At 38.9% G+C, this 20,118-nt stretch overlaps 1 protein-coding gene across 1 annotated transcript in view; it reads left to right on the top strand.

Annotated features, from left to right (window-relative positions):
- Nucleotides 1–20,118, top strand: part of COL24A1 (collagen type XXIV alpha 1 chain) — a gene marked incomplete at its 5' end in the record, with an annotated part of 140,490 nt that overhangs the window by 55,966 nt on the left and 64,406 nt on the right. The window contains 3 exons of the mRNA XM_009635107.2: nucleotides 8,962–9,015; nucleotides 13,498–13,551; nucleotides 14,904–14,948. Of these exons, the coding sequence (XP_009633402.2) occupies nucleotides 8,962–9,015; nucleotides 13,498–13,551; nucleotides 14,904–14,948 (153 nt within the window). The remainder of the gene's footprint in view (nucleotides 1–8,961; nucleotides 9,016–13,497; nucleotides 13,552–14,903; nucleotides 14,949–20,118) is intronic.

Consider the following 20,118-nt stretch of genomic DNA (forward strand, 5'->3'; position numbering starts at 1 on the left):
GCTCTTAACTTTAGTCACCCAACACATATCCGAATGAAGTAAAAGAAGTTTTGCTGCCTTTTCCTTCATAAAAATATGGTTGCCATATGGCAAAATAGCAGAAATAGAAGGGGGGTAGGACAGCAGTATACCAAGATCTTGAACGAACTGGAAATTCTAGGAGTTCTATAATGAAATTAATTTTTAAAAAAACAAACAAAAACAACAACAAAAAAAACGCAACAAAAAAACCCAGCTTAAAACTGGATTGTACCTTATTCTCCCTCTTACTTTGTTTTATAAAAATAAGCTAGTTCTTGTTGCCAGAAGCTGTTTAGACACAACTGGTTATATGAAGTATGAGCAATTAGTGTGGGTTTTCTTACAGGAAAAGCCTACTGTTGTATATCTAATCATGTTTCTTCTTCCAAACCCAGACAGCTAGCAGGTCAGACAGGGCTGCTTTCGTTTTTCCTGTTGCATTATCCGAATGGTCAGACTTCCCGTGACCCCATGCAGAAAACAGACATGACATCCTATACGACATGTTCCCCTTGATGTTTCTGGAAACAGCAGAATATGATGAATTTAGTGTCTTACAAGGGGAGTACTTTGAATTTGGTGTGGACGTGACAAGCCGTACGCCTTTTAGGAAAGATTTTATTAAAAAAAAAAAAAAAAAAAAAAGGATATGTTAGGATTTGTTGGGCATGGCTGTAAGCAGGGGGAACAAGGCTGTGTCTGCCTAGTGGCAAAACCTGTCAGATCCTACTTCAAACTATGTCTCTCCCCGTTTGTCCAACACTAAGACAAGCAGGATTTATAAATGTGCCCTGTCCACATGTTCAAGCTTGTTTTGAGTACATGTGAAATAAGAAACTGGGGATCCTTTGGTCTCTCCAATTCAACATTTGAGTATGTATTTCATTTCCAGTATAAAGAATAAGCAGTCATATCCCTAATTTTCTTTGTGGGTAAACTGCTGTCAATCAGGCGCTACAGCACCTGAAGTCTGCAGTTATCTCTGCACACAACAGTGGGAGCAGGCCTGGCAGGCTTCATTCACGTTCCCAGGTTTTTGGCTTTTTATATGCAGGTCAGCAGTGAATTGCTTCCTAAATCTTTGCTCTGCAGCTGTGCAGCCTAGGTACACCAGATCAGACCTGGGGGTGCTGGTTGACAGCTGACTATGAGCCATTGGTGTGCCCAGGTGGCCAAGAGGGCCAACAGCACCCTGGCTTGTATCAGGAGTGGTGTGGCCAGCAGGAGCAGGGCAGTGACCGTGCCCCTGTGCTGGGCACTGGGGAGGCCACCCCTTGAATGTTGGGTTCAGTGTTGGGCCCCTCCCTCCCAGAAGGACATGGAGGGGCTGGAGCGTGTCCAGAGAAGCTGGTGAGGGGTCTGGAGCCCAAGGCTGATGGGGAGCAGCTGAGGGAACAAGGGGTGTTCAGCCTGGAGAAGAGGAGGCTGAAGGGAGCCCTTATCACTCCCTACAACTGCCTGACAGGAGGGGGGAGCCAAGAGTATCTTATCCCAAGTAACAGGATGAGAGGAAATGGCCTCAAGTTGAGCCAGGGCAGGTTTAAGTTGGACATTAGGAAAAAATTCTTCCCCGAAAGGGTTGTCAAGCATTGGAATGGGCTGCCCAGGGAAGTGGTTGAGTTCCCATCCCTGGAGGTATTTAAAAGCTGTGTAGCTGTGGTGCTTAGGGACAGGGTTTAGTGGTGGGATGGCAGGGTTAGGGTAACAGTTGGGCTTGATGATCTTAAAGGTCTTTTCCAACCTAAATGATTCTGTGATCAGAGTTGAAATAAGCCACCCATTTGTAGCCAGAGTCCATTTGATAACTGCAGTGCTGATGTGCAGGAGCAGGTAGAGGGAGGGACAGAGGCCTCACACTCGCTCTCTGGGCGGCTGTATGAGGGTTGGTTGCCTAGTGTATTTTTTTTTCAGGGAAGTCCTGCAATGTCAAGCTGATCTCTCTTCTGGGTATGTTACCTCAGAGCCAGGGTCTGTCTCGTGCCTGAATGCGTGCTGCGCCCAAAGCACTGGATATCTTTAGTGAGTGCTTTATGGAGTATATTCTTCATAAGTTTACACATTTTCCTGCTTTGTTGTGCATCTAAAAATGAACAGTGAAAATTTCAACTTTCTAGAGAGCTTTATTTTATTGATATGACAACTGGAAAGTCATGGTCTGACTGTTTTAACCCACAGTGCCTGTGTTTACTGTGTACGATGAAGTATGTAATGCTTATTGTTAATGTGAATGAAGTCAGACAAGGTTTCAACAGGCTTCCACGTGTATTCAGAATATTTTATAGTTAAATTTTGCTCTAAGAATCACATTTAATTATCCCCCAAGAACGAGGTTGATAGTTTCCTTCAGATGTGCCTTCAGATGTGCTCTGAGTATTATAAATAGGTTTCATCTGGATCAGGGGGAGCATTAGTCATTATCTTCAATAGAACTTTTTTCGTCTGTGCAGTATTTTGATCTGAGGTCGTTAGCTTATTCTTTCAGGAAGGTGCTCATATGGGATTCAGCTGGTATGTTTCATGCTCAAGGCAATAGCATTAGGAAGGAAAAGGATACATTCAAATAACAGTAAACAGTCAAAAAGGCACATATTTTGTAAGTGAATCATTGGCTGCTTTCAGTTGTTCATTTAAAAAAAAAAATATTTTTAATGCTGGCTTTATCTTACCATGTGATGTTTTGAGGTTGTGCAAATAATGCCATGAGTGCAGTGATAATACAGCCTTCTGTTTTAGTATTGCATCGAGTAACTTGCTTGCAAATGACTTGAAGGAAATATAGAAATAAAGTCAATTTTATAGCTGAATTAATTGTGTGTTCTGGTGTATATCGGAAGAACTATTCTTGTAGAATTGCGTATACATTCAGCTTGCCTTTGCACAGAATCTTTAACTTGTCCTTTCATAAATTTATTTGACATAAGCGCATCTTTCTGGTTTTTTTTTTTTTTTCAAGAAACATGTATCAATTTTGTAGAAATATTTTATTTACCTTGACTTTTTAATAACATGGAATAATGCTTGTTCATGTGACCATTCTGTGTTTTATGTTTTCTTCAGAGCGATTATGATAGTTCAGTCTGTGCTTGTTAGGTCCTAGGCTGTTTCCACAGACCTTCATAGTCACTTTGCATAGAGTTTGTCGTATTGGAGATTTGCCTTTTTCAGGCAGAGCTGTGGTGAGACTTCACTAGAAAAGAAGGGCCATGCAGATGAAAAACCCCTTTATTTGTGTTGCTTTACTGGGGCATTATTTAATTCCTAATATTCTCAATCTGCCTGGAGTAAGGCAAGCTAGTATTTAAAAGTTCTTTATTTGATTTTAAACACCTGCACCACCTTGGCTCTTGGGTTTTGGTGTTGATCTTAGAAAAAACAGTAGTCTTGAAAAGAAATTTGAAATTTCTGCCTTACTTTTTCAGTCTGGCCTTAGTCTAGATGTGGTCTGATCTATATGAGCACACAGTTGTTAGCAGCACAGAAGCAACGTACAGTGAAATAATCCTCCTGCTAGAGAACAGAGTTACTCTTGCACAAGGATTGTTTCACTGACCGTTAGTTACTAGTCTCTTTTCTGAAGTTTAAAGTTAGGAATACTTCTTTTTCAAAATGCACAGAGTTGTTCTGATGCCTTTCCTCTGTCCTCAGGCTTTGCCTAACCCCACTGTCACTTATATCATTAGAAGTGTGCCTGAAAGGAGACACGTTCCTCAGACCTTAGTCATTTAACTGCTGTTGGAGGACTTGTAATACAAAAATGAGCCTGAATATTTTAAAATAAACACATAGTCTGGTATTTCTGTCCCTTATGAAATGCCCACATTTGATGCTTTTTTTCACCGTTAAGTCAGAACAAAATTTTAAGAACACACGTCTCTCTGCTTAGCATTGCTATATGTATTGAAAAGTTCCATAAAAGCAGCTGTTGATGTTGAATGATGGGCTTGATTTTTGAGTCCTGTGAAAGTAATTGATCAGGTGGCTAAGGTCTCCCCGGGCCATGATTGCACAGCAGACACCCTCTTCCACGGTACACCTTGTCGGTTGACTACTGGAATTCTTCAGGGCAGACAGGGAGAAATGTTAAACAGAGTTCAACAGCAAGTGTAGCTCTAACTAAATTGTGCCAAGCTCCCTCTAGAAATCCTTTCTGATCCTTGGATAGGGTCTGCACTGAAGTTCTTGTAGATTTACAGAGTGCTTCAAGACTTGGTCCTTAATATGTTGATTGGTGGCCGGTGCTGCTATGCTGGTCAGTCAGGTGAATCACCAGCCACCTTGGCCATCAAGCAGCCAAGCAGGTTTGTGGAGGACCTGTTTTGAAGGGTTAGTGTTAAAGCAGACTACAATAGATGCTACTTGTTGTAAATACAATTATTCTAATCTGTGTTGCATATAATATGTAGATGCACTAGATGGATTTAAAGGATGATGCATCCTATTTGGAAAACTGGCAACTTCAGGTCTCACAAGAAAATCAGTCACTAGTATGGTGAGCATGGCTGAATAGATCTGCCATGTGCAATCAAACAAAAGCCCAAAGCAAGATCAGCATCATTTTACTGACATCTTGGCAACAGTAAATTGCAAAGCTTTCCTGTATTGTATGCTGTAATCCATGATTGCCCTTTTTTCTGTTCTCTGACAAATTGCAATTGTACAGTAGTAATTTGTACTGTTAGATTCCTTCCTCCACCCTTTCCAAAATCAGAATTGAAGGTTTGTAGGAAAAAAATTAAAGTTTTGTCTCTGCCCTTTAAAAATGCTGGCATTAAACTTTGGCTAGATTGGCACACAGAGAAGAAAGCTCATTTCAAAACTTTTTTCTTTCTTACTATTTTCCTCTTTGTACTTGGCATGTTATTGACACTGTCACGCAGTTGTGCAAATGGCAAAGAGCAAAGTCCTGTAACTGTGTGAATACTGACATTTCTAAAACTGCATAGAGAAAAAAATAGATTTTTCATTGAATTGTGTCTCCTTAAAGCGTGTCCTTTCCGAAGAATAATAAACAGTTCTTATTTGAGAATACAAAATCACAGCTCATTTTCTCTGTTTAGAGAGATTGTAGTTTTATGCAGAAATTTTACTTTTGTAATCTGATAATAAGTAGTGATAAAGCTCTAATAAGGTATCATGTTGGAAGTTCAGTATCTGCATCCAGTCAGTATTGCTTCTGAAAAGTCATTCTAAATTCTTCTTCAAATGAAACACAGCATGTAATTGAATTAAATACTGTTGGAGCAGGGAAACTTGGCAACTGAAGGGGCTCTCACAGTCCCTGGAGAGGTGTTTGCTCTGTGGTGCCCTTTTTCCACCAGCGCTTGTGTCCTGATCCTATTGGGGGTTGCTGAGGAGCTAGAGGCCGTGAGGGTCGGTGACCAATAGCAATGCTGACAAATGTCGTGCAGAAACAGCTTGGAGTGAATGGGATTCTGCAAATGTAAGAGAATTCGTAGTGAAAATGGAGTGTCGTTGCCAAACGATTCTGATATTCTGCTTCCATGTTAGCAGCCACACAGGAAACCGAACAAAAGAAAAGCCACAGCTTTTGCAGATTCCTCATCTCTGAGGCACTGATCTCAGTACAAAAAGAGATGCCCTGACATAGTAAAAGTCTGATCATCTCTACTTTTTTTGTTAATTAAAGATTATATAGATAAATGACAGCAATAAATATGTTAATTTTATATTTAAATGTATTCAGTATGAAAAGCAACTCTTTCACAGCAAGGTTAAAGCACATTTGTGTTGTGATGGCTGGTACTTCAGGTTTGATTAAACTGAGTGAACTCTGAAGTGCTTTGCTGGCAAAAGGCCACACCTGCAGCAAGACTGTGAAAATAGTTTGTAACCTACCAGCTGCCAGGCTTCTGGCTAATGGGAAGATAAGAATCTATACTTTGCGTTTCCTTAGTAGAGCTAATAATACTGAGTGATGTTTTGTTCCAAATAGTCTCTGCTGAAAACTACGTTGCAGCTGGAAACTATACATTGATCTCCTTGTCTTCCACTTATGGAAGAATAATGGAATTTTTAATCTGGGGTAGCTTCACAGGGAGCTGGCTGCTGAATAACTCTTGGCAAATTCAGATATAGGTAGAAACATATACCACTTCACTACTCAGAATCTGAATGACAAATGCCATTGCTGAGGTGTTTTAAGAACTCCTTTCCGGTTCATTCATTTTCTGGAATTGTCTTAAATGGCTATCTGTGTCCTGGATTATTACAATTATCTCATGGATTATTCACGTGAGAACATCTTGGAAATAGTGTTCTAATACTGCCATAGCCTCTGCATTTTCTCTGGGGTAGTGCTCGAGAAGAAAAGACTAAATTCAGCTTTACAGCAAAGACAAAAATGGTGAAGATTTTAAACTTTTAAATGCATTGTTAGTGCTGATACTCTCGGTCCAGTAGCTGTCTCGCAACCTAAGACTTTACCTGACATGGAAAGGTTTCCGTATGTCACGATTGTTCTAACTGTGATAGTGCTTGTCAACACTTACATCTCATAGTTCTTACTGAATTCCTTCTAGAAGTATCTTTGCAAATAAATAAATAAATAAATATAGACTTGCTCCCTTATAAAAATATGAGAATCTTTCTAACTAGATATTTTTCTTGACAGATTGTTTTCTGGAATGTTGATTGGCATGAGGGAAATTGTCTCTGTGTCAGCATTTAGCACTTGTTCACACATTAGAAAGTTAAAGATTGTACAGATGTACAAAACAACCCACCCCTTGGTAACTATTTAATGTCTGTAAATAAGCAAATTTAAAATTAAGAAAGGATGAGTTAGCAACTTCCAAAGAATTGACCTACCTCTTCAGTGTATTTCAGTAGATAAGCATGGTCAGGATTTTTTTTTTAAAATCCTTTTATGAACTATATAGAAATCTAGGCTGCTATCAGTGAATACTTTAGGTGTCAGTCTGGGTGCCTTGTCACATGTGAATAATATGCTACCTGCCACCTAGAGGCATGTTGGAGTTGTTGCACAGCTCTACTAGTAGTTACTGCTGTGTGGCAAGAAGAAATTACCACCGTGGTGTTTCGGGAGATGCTGAGTGTTAGGGTTATTCCACTTATTTTGAAAACTCAGATCAGTTCTTTTTTATTCTTTAGTGGTTTTCTGTAGTACTCGTTAGCATTCAAGTGCTAAACCTGATCCTTTTTAAAGAAATTATAATTCTGTTTCGTGTTCTGGATTATATGTTTATTTTTATATATACATACATATATATTTTAATATATACACACCTAAAAATATTTGCATCCCATCTAAATCTCTACTTGTAAGTGTCTCTGCATTCTGCTAAGAACAGGTTATAGAAAGCAACCAGAAGGAAGCCCTACAAGTAAAAACAGTGATGCATAAATACTTTTAAAATTTTATTATAATGTGGTAGTTGAGGGTGAAATAATATTTTCTTTTAAACTTCTTGCTTTAATGTGATTTCTCTTTACCTTTCTGGTAAGTCTTTTTTGTAATTAATGTCATCTAATTATGAATAATCATTAGAAATTATTATTACCTGTATTTGAAGCTCAGCTGTTCTGGAAGAATAGAATATAGTTAAGTATTATCCACCTAGTGAGACTTTTTTTTTTAATACCTCTTTCCTGTTTAGAGAACCTAAAAGGTGACTCTTGAACCCTTAATGATGACATGTATTAGCCTGCATTAGTATGGAAGGGTGCCAGAGAGAATTTCATGATGGAAGTTCATGCGATGTTCTTTAAATTGTTCTAAATGTGTATGATGCTTTCATTTCCTGTATTGGAAAAGTAGGTATGCAAAGAGTGATATTTATAATTTTTAATCTGCAATGATTTTCTGCTAAGGAAGAAGGAAACTTGTTTTTACTAGTGCTGGGTGATGGATGTGCACAGATATAGTAATAAATGTTTTACTCAGAGGCAGAACTTTTCAGTGGCAGTCTTTCTGTTTTCAGATAGGCAAAATTTAATGAAATTTCAAAGTTTAAAAAAAATAACAAAATCAAATACTATCTTGGCAGATGACTGAGTGAGCCCTGTGCTAACTAAAGACTCAATTACCAATGCTTTACTTTATCCTACAAATATAAAGATTAGGTTTCTTCCCTGGATGGTTATTAAATTTAACTCGCTACTATATTGCATAAGGGTTAGCTGCATCATTTTTGTTTCCTTGAAATACACTCATTCCTTATAAAGCAATCTGGTTATACCACTGGATTCCTCTGACACGGACATATCCTCATGGTGTCCCACCCAGTGCCTACTGGCCAGATGGGTTGGGGTGATAATTTTAGTTGATTCATTCCTTCATTCCTTTCTGTATTCATTTTTTCATTACCAACAGCTGGACCTAGACCACACACTATTTCTCAAAGGCTTATTCTGAATAATGCTACATGCTGGTGACCTTCAGTTACTGCCAGCCAGACCTGGATTAGCACCTGCTGATTAGGAGGCAAAAAGCTTTCTACCCTTTTTTTAATCTTGCAGTGATCTCGTCCTTAGAGTGCGACCAAGGGTCAAAGGGCTTCAGCTGCTCTCTTATGCTTTTTATAAAAAAAAAAAAAAAAACAAAAAAACCAAAAAAAAATTGAATTCATGAGTACAGGACCTGGTGCTGGCTGCTTTGTGAGGGGTTTTTTTTGTGCATCAAGACCAATCCAGTGGTTTTATTTCAAATGTTGCCTAGTGGATAAAAAGTCTTACACTAAGAGAAATGAAACCCATACTGACATCTGCTAAATTGGGTTTAATGAAAGCTGCCTAAAATCTGTCACTTATGCAAGTCCTTTCAAGGAAACTTAATGGATTTTGACATTTTGGGGATGGTAGAACAAATCTATTTCTTGCTTCTGTGATTCAGTTTTCAGAATCAAAACAAGTACGTTGGAAACATTCCTACTCTGTAAATCATTTGTATGATTTCTTTAGGGTTTTCCAGGAGATATTGGTGTACCTGGATTAAATGGCCCTGAAGGTCCTAAGGTAAGACTATATGAAAACTTATTCATCATAACAATAAACAGTATAAATATGTGCGAAAAAGCTCTGGGAGGTGGACACTGGCATTACAAGAAGATAACCTTATTGTCAAAATACAGATACTTTGCCTCAGGTATTTATTTGTGGAAGTTAATCTAATGTTTAATGCTGTCCACGCAGCTATGAGGGTAATTACTGTGTTAAATGGAAACATGTAATGGCAAGTTAAGTGCAAGGAAATTTGGAGAAAATGCTATGTAGCTAGAAAGTAGCCTATATTTCACCTCCCTTTAAATAAAATGCATGCCAAATGCATGCAGATCTCTGTAGTCTCACCTGAGTAATACAGATTTGTTTTTTAACAAATTTTGAAATAAGTAGTAGCTAAATGTATGAAAAAATGGGTAAAATTCACATGCCAGATTAAATAATGGGTAAAATAGTATATATAATAATAATGGATAAAATTTATCTACCAAAAATGAGTGTGCCAGATTAATTTAGCCTCTGTTCTTTAGTAGAGTAATATTTTAGACCAAGCTTAGGCAATAATACACACATATAGAGTTTTCAGTAAAGCTTTGTATAAAAGTACATATGGGAAATTTTTGTTTAAAATGGAAAAGGTAGAGACTAGTGCAAAAAGTGCAGGTGGGTCAGCAATTAACCCAGAGGAAGATGATTGAATAATATCTAGAAATTGGCTACTTGTTGTTGAAAGGCAAGTACCAATTAAGTTCCTCACTCACCAGCCTTGGGAACATTCTTAGATTTTATTTTCACTGATAAATAGGCACAAGTACGATGGAACGAAGTTTGTATATGAAACAAAGTTGAGCATCTTTAGATGAACTTAAAAACTGCACTTTGTACTAATTCATCCCACTTCTTTTACTTCGGACTGATGCATGCAAGGACTAAAACAATAAATCCTATCGTAAACCTAGAGCTTCAGACCTGGCAAGAAGGAACGACACTGCCAGATCTCTCTGAAGTAAAAGCACAATAAGGCAGTTAGAAATTAAGTGAAATTCTAGAACACATGAGGCTAGGTGTCTTGTTAATACCACTGCACAAAGCACGAGAAAGACTTTATCTAAGTAGCACACACAGTTCTGGGCATTTGTATCCCAGAAGGACTCAATCAAGTGAGACTACATGCAGAAAAGGATACTTGAATTGACTGTATTCTGAGAGGCAGTTTATTTATCCTACCAAGATGAAGGGCCTTTTTGAGCTTTGCATGCAAACCAGAGGGCAGAAATTGTCGAGGCAAAAGAACTGTGCAAGACCAACAATATCATTGGTCCAAGGACAAAACATGCAAGTTGTCCATGAATAAACAGAGATGGAATGACAAGATTTCCCATCAACGGACTTGTGAAATTCTGTGGCAGACTACTCAAGACAACATAGGACCGGGAGAAGTAAATAGTTTAAAGATATAATCTTACTTGTACCTGGAGGATTGCAATGATCCCTCCATGCCAAAGTTAATGATTCTTGAGAACATCTCAAGTAATCCAGTTGCCAAAGCCATAGCCAATCTTTTCTGCATCTCATATCTTTCAACTGTGTCAAGAGCCTTGTCCCAAAATAGCTCAGACGTGAATTTACTAGGAAGGCTGAGAACTCATTATCTGATGCAGCAAATTGAGAAGTTAAAATACATTTCCAGAAACAGGTGTGGACTTTTTCTTTAGTTTTGATTCATTGCTTTGCTCGCTTGTTTGTATGTATCTGTAAAGTTAGCAGCCTTGTATGAAAGAGTTCTATCTGACCATTGCAGTGGCAGTTGCTCCTGTGTTTCTGAATTACCAAGACACTTAAAAAAAAAACCAAACCCTTTTGATGCAAGACTGTGTCTAGGGAAAATAAAAGAAGATAAATACAACAGTTCTTGAACTGCAGATCAGATCTAATCCTCCAAGCTGATACATGAATGATGTAACAGAGATCTAATCCCTGCTGCCCAGTTTATTCACTAAGTGAGATCATGTTATTCCACATTATATCCAAAGTATTACATTAGATGTTTTTGTTAGAATTGGGTTGACATTGAATACATGCATTACTGATCTACTGCCTTTTCACAGATTCCAGCAGAAAAGTACTAAGTGGTAGCCTACAAAGTTTAAGACCCTGTATTCCTTTGAAACAGAAATTACAGAGCTGAACAAGATTCAGTGGTCTTTGGCACATCTAGTTGTAGAGACAAAAAGCTTAGACAGCCTGCTCTAATCAGGGAGAATTGATGGCTTACATTTGAGAAGGCAGAATACCAAACTGGAAAAATTCTTAGCTGCTGCTAGTACCAAGGCAGAAAGGCTGCATAACGCTGGAAATGTTTGGCTGTCTTGTGTTGACTGCAGTTTAAAAAAAATTCCTCCAGCTTTTATTTTTGGAAAACTGTTCTCACTGTGCTTGTCTTTTCCTCATGTTTTTGTTTATGCTTCCTCAGAAGCAATACCCGTTTTAAAAGCCAAGAAAGCAGGATAAGGTTTATTTTTTAGCAGTTGATACAGGACAAATTCAGCTTCTTGGTAGGACATTTAAGCTCTGTGAGTGTGATCAGCCATCTCTCCATCTCTAAATACCAATAGAAGTTCTGGATTGTCAATTTTCCCTAAATTAGTGCAGTAATCAGCAAATCTGACCTCTTTAAAATAAAGTTCAAAGGTTTCATTACATAATTTGGTCTACAGCACGTTACTCAGCTTGGAAACAATATTTTAGAAGGTGTTTGATCTTGATCCACCACTTAATAAAAAAAAAAAGCACACTTATATTTAGATAAAGTGAATAAGAATGTTTTTAAGAAGTTTGAAATAATTTAGTTTGTTTCCTATGTTATTCTTGCAAGTATTTATGCTCTGCAACTGAGAAAAGTGAGAGGAAAAGATGGTCAGAATATGCTGACTACAACTGTAGTTTTTCCAGCAGTGTACCTTGTACCATGGAAGTAGTTGAGAACTTCCTTCCTCTGCTCACTTATGTTTGTTTGGCTGACACATTTAATAGAAGTGGCTATTAGGAGTTTCACCACTTCTGGAAGGGGTGGTCAACTGGGAAGTTATATGTGTGAAATACAGGATACCCTCATTTACTGACTTCCCTGGTTTTTTCCAGATACTTTGGCACATGTCTAATGACAACCTTCATTTTCTGTTTGTTGCCTGAAACCTCAGAGGGGAGGTGGAAATTTCATTTAGTCTTAATATTCATTTTACAGCCTGGGATTTGTTTCCAGATCTGATTAAGCATAGTGGAAGGGTGTGTACAGGAGCAGTGTTGCTAACGTTTCCACTGTGCAATTTTATCGTACTGAAAGCCATATCTCCTAATGTGCTTTGCAATTAGAATAAAACAACAGTTCTGTCAATGAAAAATTTTTGTGACTAACTACACCAGAATCTTGCTTGTGTAGTGCTGCTAAAAGCCCTCCTGTCACTTTTGTGGTGGTTTGTCACACATCAGCCCACCCCAGTCTTTCCCAGACTCAAGGGCGCTCTGATGAAACCCAGTACCTTGAGGTGGCCTGTTCCATTTTCTGTTCCATTTCACTTTGCGTGCTAAGTAAACTGTTACTGGACCAATGCCTGCACCTTCTGTCTAGACTTCAGCTTCATTAGTAAGCAATTAATAAGGCTTACACTTGGAACTTTCCCACCATTGCTTTCTTCAGAGGCTAATCATATCTCTCCTAAAGGGCAGTTTCTTTGTTCTTGTTGCTTTATCTGATATTGTTAAGCTTAGCTTTCCCAGAACATTAATAATATGTTTACACAGATACTTTTTTTGTCCTATGCCAGGTCAGGTGCTTTTCCCAATTACTACCATTGTAATTGGGATGACCGAGATTTTTGACACATTACTAGCTGTGAAGTCATTTTAACAAAGTTTTGAAAATATTGGTGTGAGCAGTCGTGAAAACTTGGAGTTGGCAGAGGATAAGGTGCTTTATCTCTAGGAAGCTGATTATGATCCTGACAGAAAAGTAAGGGCTGAAAATCACAAGTAATTTTGGACAAGCTAGTAGTTTAAATTCACTTCATAGTTAATTTCCATTGCAAGGTTGTCATTGCATGTTATGCTAAAGACTACTTAAATTGAAGATCTATAAGAGTTATATTGGTTATGCTTGAATCTTAATATGGTGGTGTGCTTTCCATCTTCAAAAAAGAGGATTTTTTTTCTTTTGTGAGCGCCAATATTTTCTTATTTCCTTTCCAAAAAGACAAAAGAAAAAAGTTTCTGGAAAAATCGATGTAATAGAAGTTTGTAAGATACTCAGTTTTCCAGCAGATATTAAAATTCTGCTACATCTTCTCCTGGCTTCCTAAGGGAAATCCTAAGAACAATGGTAAGAAATTAGGACTGCTTCCTCAGTTTTGCATTTCTGTCCAGGTTTTTAAGAGGAGAGAAGCTAGACCAACCTGATTGTTAGTTGATATAAGTTCTCACTGTGTTTGTTTGGACATTTAGGGACTTCTGGGTGACCGAGGGCCTCCAGGGCCACAGGGCCCCAAAGGAGTTGAGGTAAGATGGAAAACTTATCAAATCAAGAGATTATGTTTAAAAGAAAAAGTTGTGAGGGTAAGAGGGTTAAATAGCAATGGATAGGTGTTTATGGCAAAATTTCAAATTCTTTTGCATTTTGGCAGGTGTTGCAAAGAAATTTTAGCAGCCTTACTGGCCTGTGCATCCATTAATGTGGTTTATTTTAGTTATTTCAGTGGAATCACAGATAACACGTGTCCAGAGTCACATGTGGTTCTTTTAGTTAAACTGGGGAGATGGGGGGGTGGTATGGAGATAGAAACCATATATCATTTTAATTACAACAACCTAGATATACAGTTAGACCCATATTAACTGAAGGGGGGGGCAGCTCTTCATCTTATAAATTTATTGACTATTCTTAATTCATCATCATAAAAATAAAAAATCATGTGCCTTGGGCTAAAAGTAATTAACATTAGAAATAGTCTACTCAGTGACTCTGGATATAGACCTCTAGACTTCTAAGTAGCTTAATTATGGGCTTCCATGACAGACATCGTGTGGTAAAAGCGAACAATGGCAAAATGATCTGTTTAATTAGAAGCCAGGAAACTGCAGATAGGATCTCTTTATTCCTCTGTTTCCTGTTGCTTGTAATTGAAAACGTTGTGTGCCACTTTCTCCAAAACCTGGAGAAAATCTTCCATATTGAGGAGGATCAGCAAACCACAAAATGATCACAACATGATATCCTGGCACAGCATTGATACAAATCCATGCTTTAATATAACTGTGCAATGAGTAAACCCTGAAGAGTTAATGCTGCCATTCCCCATCATGCATAATTATATCAGTGCACTGTGCAGCACGGGCACAATGTCTCATTTCTTCTCTTGCACACCTGACAAGCTTGACCCCCAGCCCCCCTCCATCCCTGAGAAAAGACAAGGATAAACCTGGCAAAATGGCTTGGCCAATTAGTGGCTGTGCCGTAGCAAGATGGAAGAAAAAAGTAGAAATATTTCTACTGCTTTTTTAGTCATGAAGCGTCAGAAAGTAATTGCAGGGCAGACAGAGAAGTTGACCCATCATTGCTGCATCTCTCCCTGCTCAAAATTGTGAAAATATTGCTATAATGGTAGGTATACCAACATTTTCACAGCCTTTCTGGCTGCACTTAGTGGCTACTTAGGCCATGGCTTTCCAGCTAATGAATTTGTCTGAAATCAGATTAGTCTCTCCTATAGTGTTTCTGTCAGACTTGGACTCATACATACATATATGAAGCAAATTTAAGGTAATATAATAACTACAAACAGTTATCTCCAGATTTTCTTTTTTAAAGCTAGACTTGGCATTAAGATTATTGAAGTCCTGATTTCTTTTAGGGAGAAGTAGGACCAGCTGGACCTATTGGAGGAGTCGGCCCAAGAGTAAGTATAAGTAATTTTGTTATGGCAGACTACTTTTCAGCAGAAGTGCTCCTTTAAAAAGTAAATTTACTGTGAGAAGTGACTGTGTTAAAATGGCATCTCTTGAATAAATAGGTCTCTTTCTTCAGCACATGCTCTAAGCAGAGTTGGGAGGAGAAATGGTTTTCTGTACGAAGGATTTGAAAGGAAATCACAGCCATGGAGCACAAAATAAAATTTCTGAAAAGGAAAGAATCAATAACAAAACTTCTTATGGTGCTCCTCTGCGGCAGATGAAACCACCATGCACTTCCTAGGGACTGAACAAGCTGGTATATCAAAATATTTGAATTGAGGAAGAACCCACCATGAGACCTGGCTCATAGGGAGAAATATAAAGGACTGATGCTTTGAGAAATCATTTTCAAACTGATCTCGTAGATAGTTGCTGAAAACAGTAAAGCTAGAATGTCACAATGCTGTTTGTGCTGGCATTTTTAAAAGATAAAAGTTTAAAACTAACAACCAATTTTGTTAGTTATAAAAATTTATTAGTGTCTAAGGATATTTTAGAGGACTTGATGCTTATTTTTAAGAAAATTCTAAGCTAAAAATGAATACTAGCCTGCACTAGGGACTATGGGAGTGTCACTACAATTACTGAAAGCAATATGGTCTTCTGCCGTTACTTGATTTGCTTATGTGGGGTAATCACTGGCTTGGTCTTCATTTCAGTTGACTTCCCATTTCTTCCATGAACTTGGGAAAGTCTTTCCCATTCGCACTTTTTCCTGGTTCTAGAGTGGATATATTCCTGTGGTGTTTTTCCTGTTCATTAGTCAAAACTGGGAATTTGCTTTCTGTTAGAAATAATATTAAAATGCTTATTTGCCACATGGATTAGGTGTTTAAAACAACAGCAACAACAACAACAAACAAAAAACAACCAAACAAAAACAAACCACCAAACCCCAAACCTCTTTTTTTCAGCTGAGGAAAACATGCAAAAAATTGAACAGAATTTCAAAACACTTTGTGACTCAGTTCAAATTCAGTTTAATCTGCCTGAGCTTCTGCCAAGAGTCTCATGGAAATTTTTATTTTGGCTGCATCATACTTTCAGTCTCCTCCTTAGGCAGGGCTTCATTGCTGGACAATATCTCCTATTTTGTGCTGTGGCAATTAGAAAAGAAGATGCTGCAGTGGGTGCCTCGGGGGCAATGAGACACCTACCTTCACCTTCTCTGCATCACTGGGCAGGCACAGGCCACCGTCAGCTGGTGTCAAAGTGACCCAAGAAGAAAAATTTCTGTGTAACCTAGCAAACTGAAATATTTTTAATCTATTGTGGGTCAGTTTGAACTAAATTATTTTGGCTTTTATTTCTCTCAATGGGAAATCTGCATGCTGTTGGCATGTCTTATGGCTCCCTGGTTTCTATCTCTCACAACAAGCTGCTGGGAGAAGGACATGGGGATCAGAGGTGGGCCTCAGCGTTGCTGTCTCCAGACATTTTTTAGTAGCTTGCTGGCTAACATCCCCTCCTGAAATGAGAGGTAGGGGAAATGGGAATTGTGCTTGATGGGCAGCCCTGCCTGTTTTTCTCCCTTGTCTCGGGCCCATCTGCTCTTGCCTGGATTCTGCGGCTTCTGTTGGCTCCAGCTGTTTCACAGCTCTAGGCCAACTTGTTTGCACTGCTGCTCTGAACTGTGCTCCCATCTCTGCTTGTCCTTACTTCTTCCCTCCCACTTGTAACATGGATGGTGTGATTACATTGGAGAGAGAGAGTCCCAATCATGAAGTTGTTAAGTCTGATAGAGTTTAGCAGGACTGAGTCAGTAAGCTGCTGAACACATCTGTCTTTTTAAATTATGTTTGCTTGATTGCAGTTTCACATTCATTTCCTTTACATAGGCTTTGTTTCCATTTTCCATTAAAGGAGTTTTAAAAAGTAGGTGCTTGCATCTGAAAGTAAATGCTATCAAAATTGTGTTGCCTAATTAATTAGCCATGGGGGGCAGGGGAGGTCTCTAAGAGGGACCTGCAGAAGTGGTCTAGCTATGCATGGCCCCACGGCACCCTCAGCTGTGCCTTTAGCTGACAGATGTGTCTCTAACTTGTTTTTTCACAGCCTCCGGGGTGGAGTTTCTTCATTCTCCTTTGGCAATCTGCTTAAGTCCATTGCTTGTTTTACAGACAGCTTCTAATATCTATCCTCTCTATCTGAAAGTCTTGCCTGGGTCTTTCTCACTACAACCTTCCTTCCTGTCCTACAGACCTTATTTGTGGCATGGTTAATGGATTAGTCCTCTTTTCAGCCACTGTTACCCTGACTTTCTTAGAGTTTGTCTAAACTAGGTAAATGATCCTTGTAGGTGATATATGGTAAATCTTTGATTATTATTAAACTGTTCTAGTTTTCTCTTGGACAGTAATGGAGCAAGTTTTTAGTGCCTCTGGAATTTCTTATCTCTTCTACTATGTAGTTTTCAGGTAAATCAGGTTTGGGCCTGTACCAAGCAGCCATAGATTTTCGCCTCATTTTTCTCCTTCCCTATCCTACCCACCACCACCCCTGTTTCTAACATCTGCTTTAAAAAATGTGCATGAGACCAAAACCCCCGTGTCCCACCTGAACAATGCTGCCAGCAACATAGATCATCCTCTGCTGGAACAGAAGGTGAATATGAACCTGCACTCCAGGTCCCAGCTTGGAAAATAATTCCCATATGTCTAAAACAACTGGAGCCAAAACTGAAGATGCTTCCCTGCTTACTCAGGGTGTATCTCAGGTTCCACAGAGCTCAGTCTGTTTGAATTTAGGAAGAGGTTTCTGAGCTGAATCTGATCACACGATTTGATTTTTCATTCATTCCTTTCCAAACCTTCCCACCCATTCTATTCCAAAGCCAAATGCTTAGATTCTCTTAATTTAATCCTTCTAAACAAGAAATGCTGATTGGTTTGGGTTTTTTTTAGTATTTCTTTTATTTGTCCTGTGAAAATACAGTAGATGCCACATTAAAGAAGTGACTGTGTTTATTCAGTTTCTTCCCAATTAACTCTCTTTCTCAAAGGCTATCCAAATATTAACACTGTAACTGTCAGGGTAGCTCAGCTCAGTCAGTGCAAGCATTGGTGCATTTTATTATGTTTTTGTATCTTCATTGTTGGAGCAGAAAATGCCTTTAAAGCAGGGGGGAGATTGTTTTAAACTAGAATGTAAAAAGGAATTGTTGTGAGTTGATTCCTTTCTGAGATACGTGTGAAAAGCTGATATTTACATAGTGGTAAGGTGAGCAGTTCCTCCTGAAGACGGAGGAAAGTGCTTTTGAAGCTGCCCCACTCCCCTGGTGCAGTATTTTCTGAAGGTGGCGTATGGCTTCCTGCAGGCTGAAGGCATGTGAGGAGCTTGTGGAGGCATGGGAATAGAGTGAGAGAGAGAGAGTTATATTAAAATATACACATCTGTATTGACCCATTGTGAGGTGAAAGGAAGCACGGGTGGTTGCTGCTTCCTGAAAGGGAAGGGCAGAACTTTCAGCTGAATTTTAGAGAACAGACATTTCCCTTGGGTTTACCCTGCCCTGGAAGAGTAATTTTCTCAGGGAGAAAAGCAGCCATCCCTAGTTTAACCTGCTGTCAGTGGCTTTTCCTTGATGTGTAATTTACAGTTGTATTGCATTTCTGTTTAAAGCCAAATCTGTAATTTTGAAAATGCTTTACCAGTTAAATCCACTTGTTCCATTTTCCTATCACCTTGCATCTGTTGTGTGTTCTTTGCAGCTAGTACATAGCTGGGGTACTACAGCCAAGAAACCTTTACAAGTTGGAACTCCAATTCAGTTCTAACAGGACTATAATTATCAAGGGAGTTAATAGTGGCCACTGCTTTTCTTTCAATGAATTTTGTTTAAAACATTTTTATGTTACAATCTTGCTCTCTAGAAAGACTTTAAGGTTCTCTGGAGCAAAGTAGTTAAGCAGCATGTAGTAACCTGCAGGAGCCCATCACTTGTTCTTTGCTAAGCCTCGTGGAAAGACATGACTTGCTTTATCTGGGTTTCTCAGAACTTCACGATTTTTTCTCCCTGTGTTCCTGGCTGTGCCATGTTTTAATCCATTGGCAAAACCAAAAATTTGTTCCTAATGCACTGATGTTTGTTGGAATTGCAGGGCAAAATGAAAGCACTCAGGCAGGCAGAGAGAGAACGAGAGAGGTAAAAAGGTTTAGTATGAGAAGTCACGGGACCTACTAAGAGAATATAATTTTAAGCCATATGGTGAATTTCGCAGATGCCCAGAAACTCACACACCGATTGTGCTCTGAAAGACAGGCACAGAGCAGCTGGAGCAAAAGAGCCAAATGGAAAAATCCCATCTTTTTCAAGCAACCTGTTTGTTACCTGTTGCTTTAATTGCTCTTGTCTCAGGGCAGCCGATGTGGAAAGGAAAGCTCTCATTACAGAGTCCTGTGATTGCAATTATTCAGTCTGCTGGAACAACAGTGGATCATTTCCTTTTAGCAGAAATCTACATCTTTTTGTTAGTGAATCATTAAAATGTTGAATTAATTTTCTTTCTCCAGTTGTCAGGCTTCAGCGATCTCATTAGCAACTTGCTCCAGAGCCAAGTCCAGTCCATTGGACCTTTACTTTTGGACCAGGGTCTTTGCCTCAGAGCAGATGGGTAAAGTTTTTCTAGGCAGGGCTATGCTGTTCTGATAACCAAATGGTCACGCTGTCTTTTGTGTTATAGAGAAGGTAAAGTATACCTCAAAGGAGAACGACCTCCTAAAAGTGAGGGATAATTAAGTTACAAACATCTAATTGAAAACTCAGGAGGAGGGCATTCTGTTTTTTACGCCTTTCTGGGTCTGTGTGGGTGACAACAGAGGAAGTGATGTATTTTATAAAATGCTTCAAAGATCTCATCATGTCATGGCCTCCTGTTCTGATTGATGTTGCTGTATTTCTTCCAGGTAACACCGTGTTATTGACCGAGTGTCATAGCAAAAAGATCTATCAGCAGCAAAATGCTAGTGGAGAGATAAGGTTTAAAAATAATCAATTCAATGAACAGAGTGGAGAGGATATTTGAGCTGATTTTGTCTGGTTGAGGAAGGAAAGTTACCAGTCCCTGAAGTCTGAACATCTAAATTCTGTTAGTGTGAGCCCCTGTTCTGCTGGAA

Source organism: Egretta garzetta, unplaced genomic scaffold, assembly GCF_000687185.1.
Source record: "Egretta garzetta isolate BGI_Z169 unplaced genomic scaffold, ASM68718v1 scaffold43, whole genome shotgun sequence".
NCBI lineage: Eukaryota > Metazoa > Chordata > Aves > Pelecaniformes > Ardeidae > Egretta > Egretta garzetta.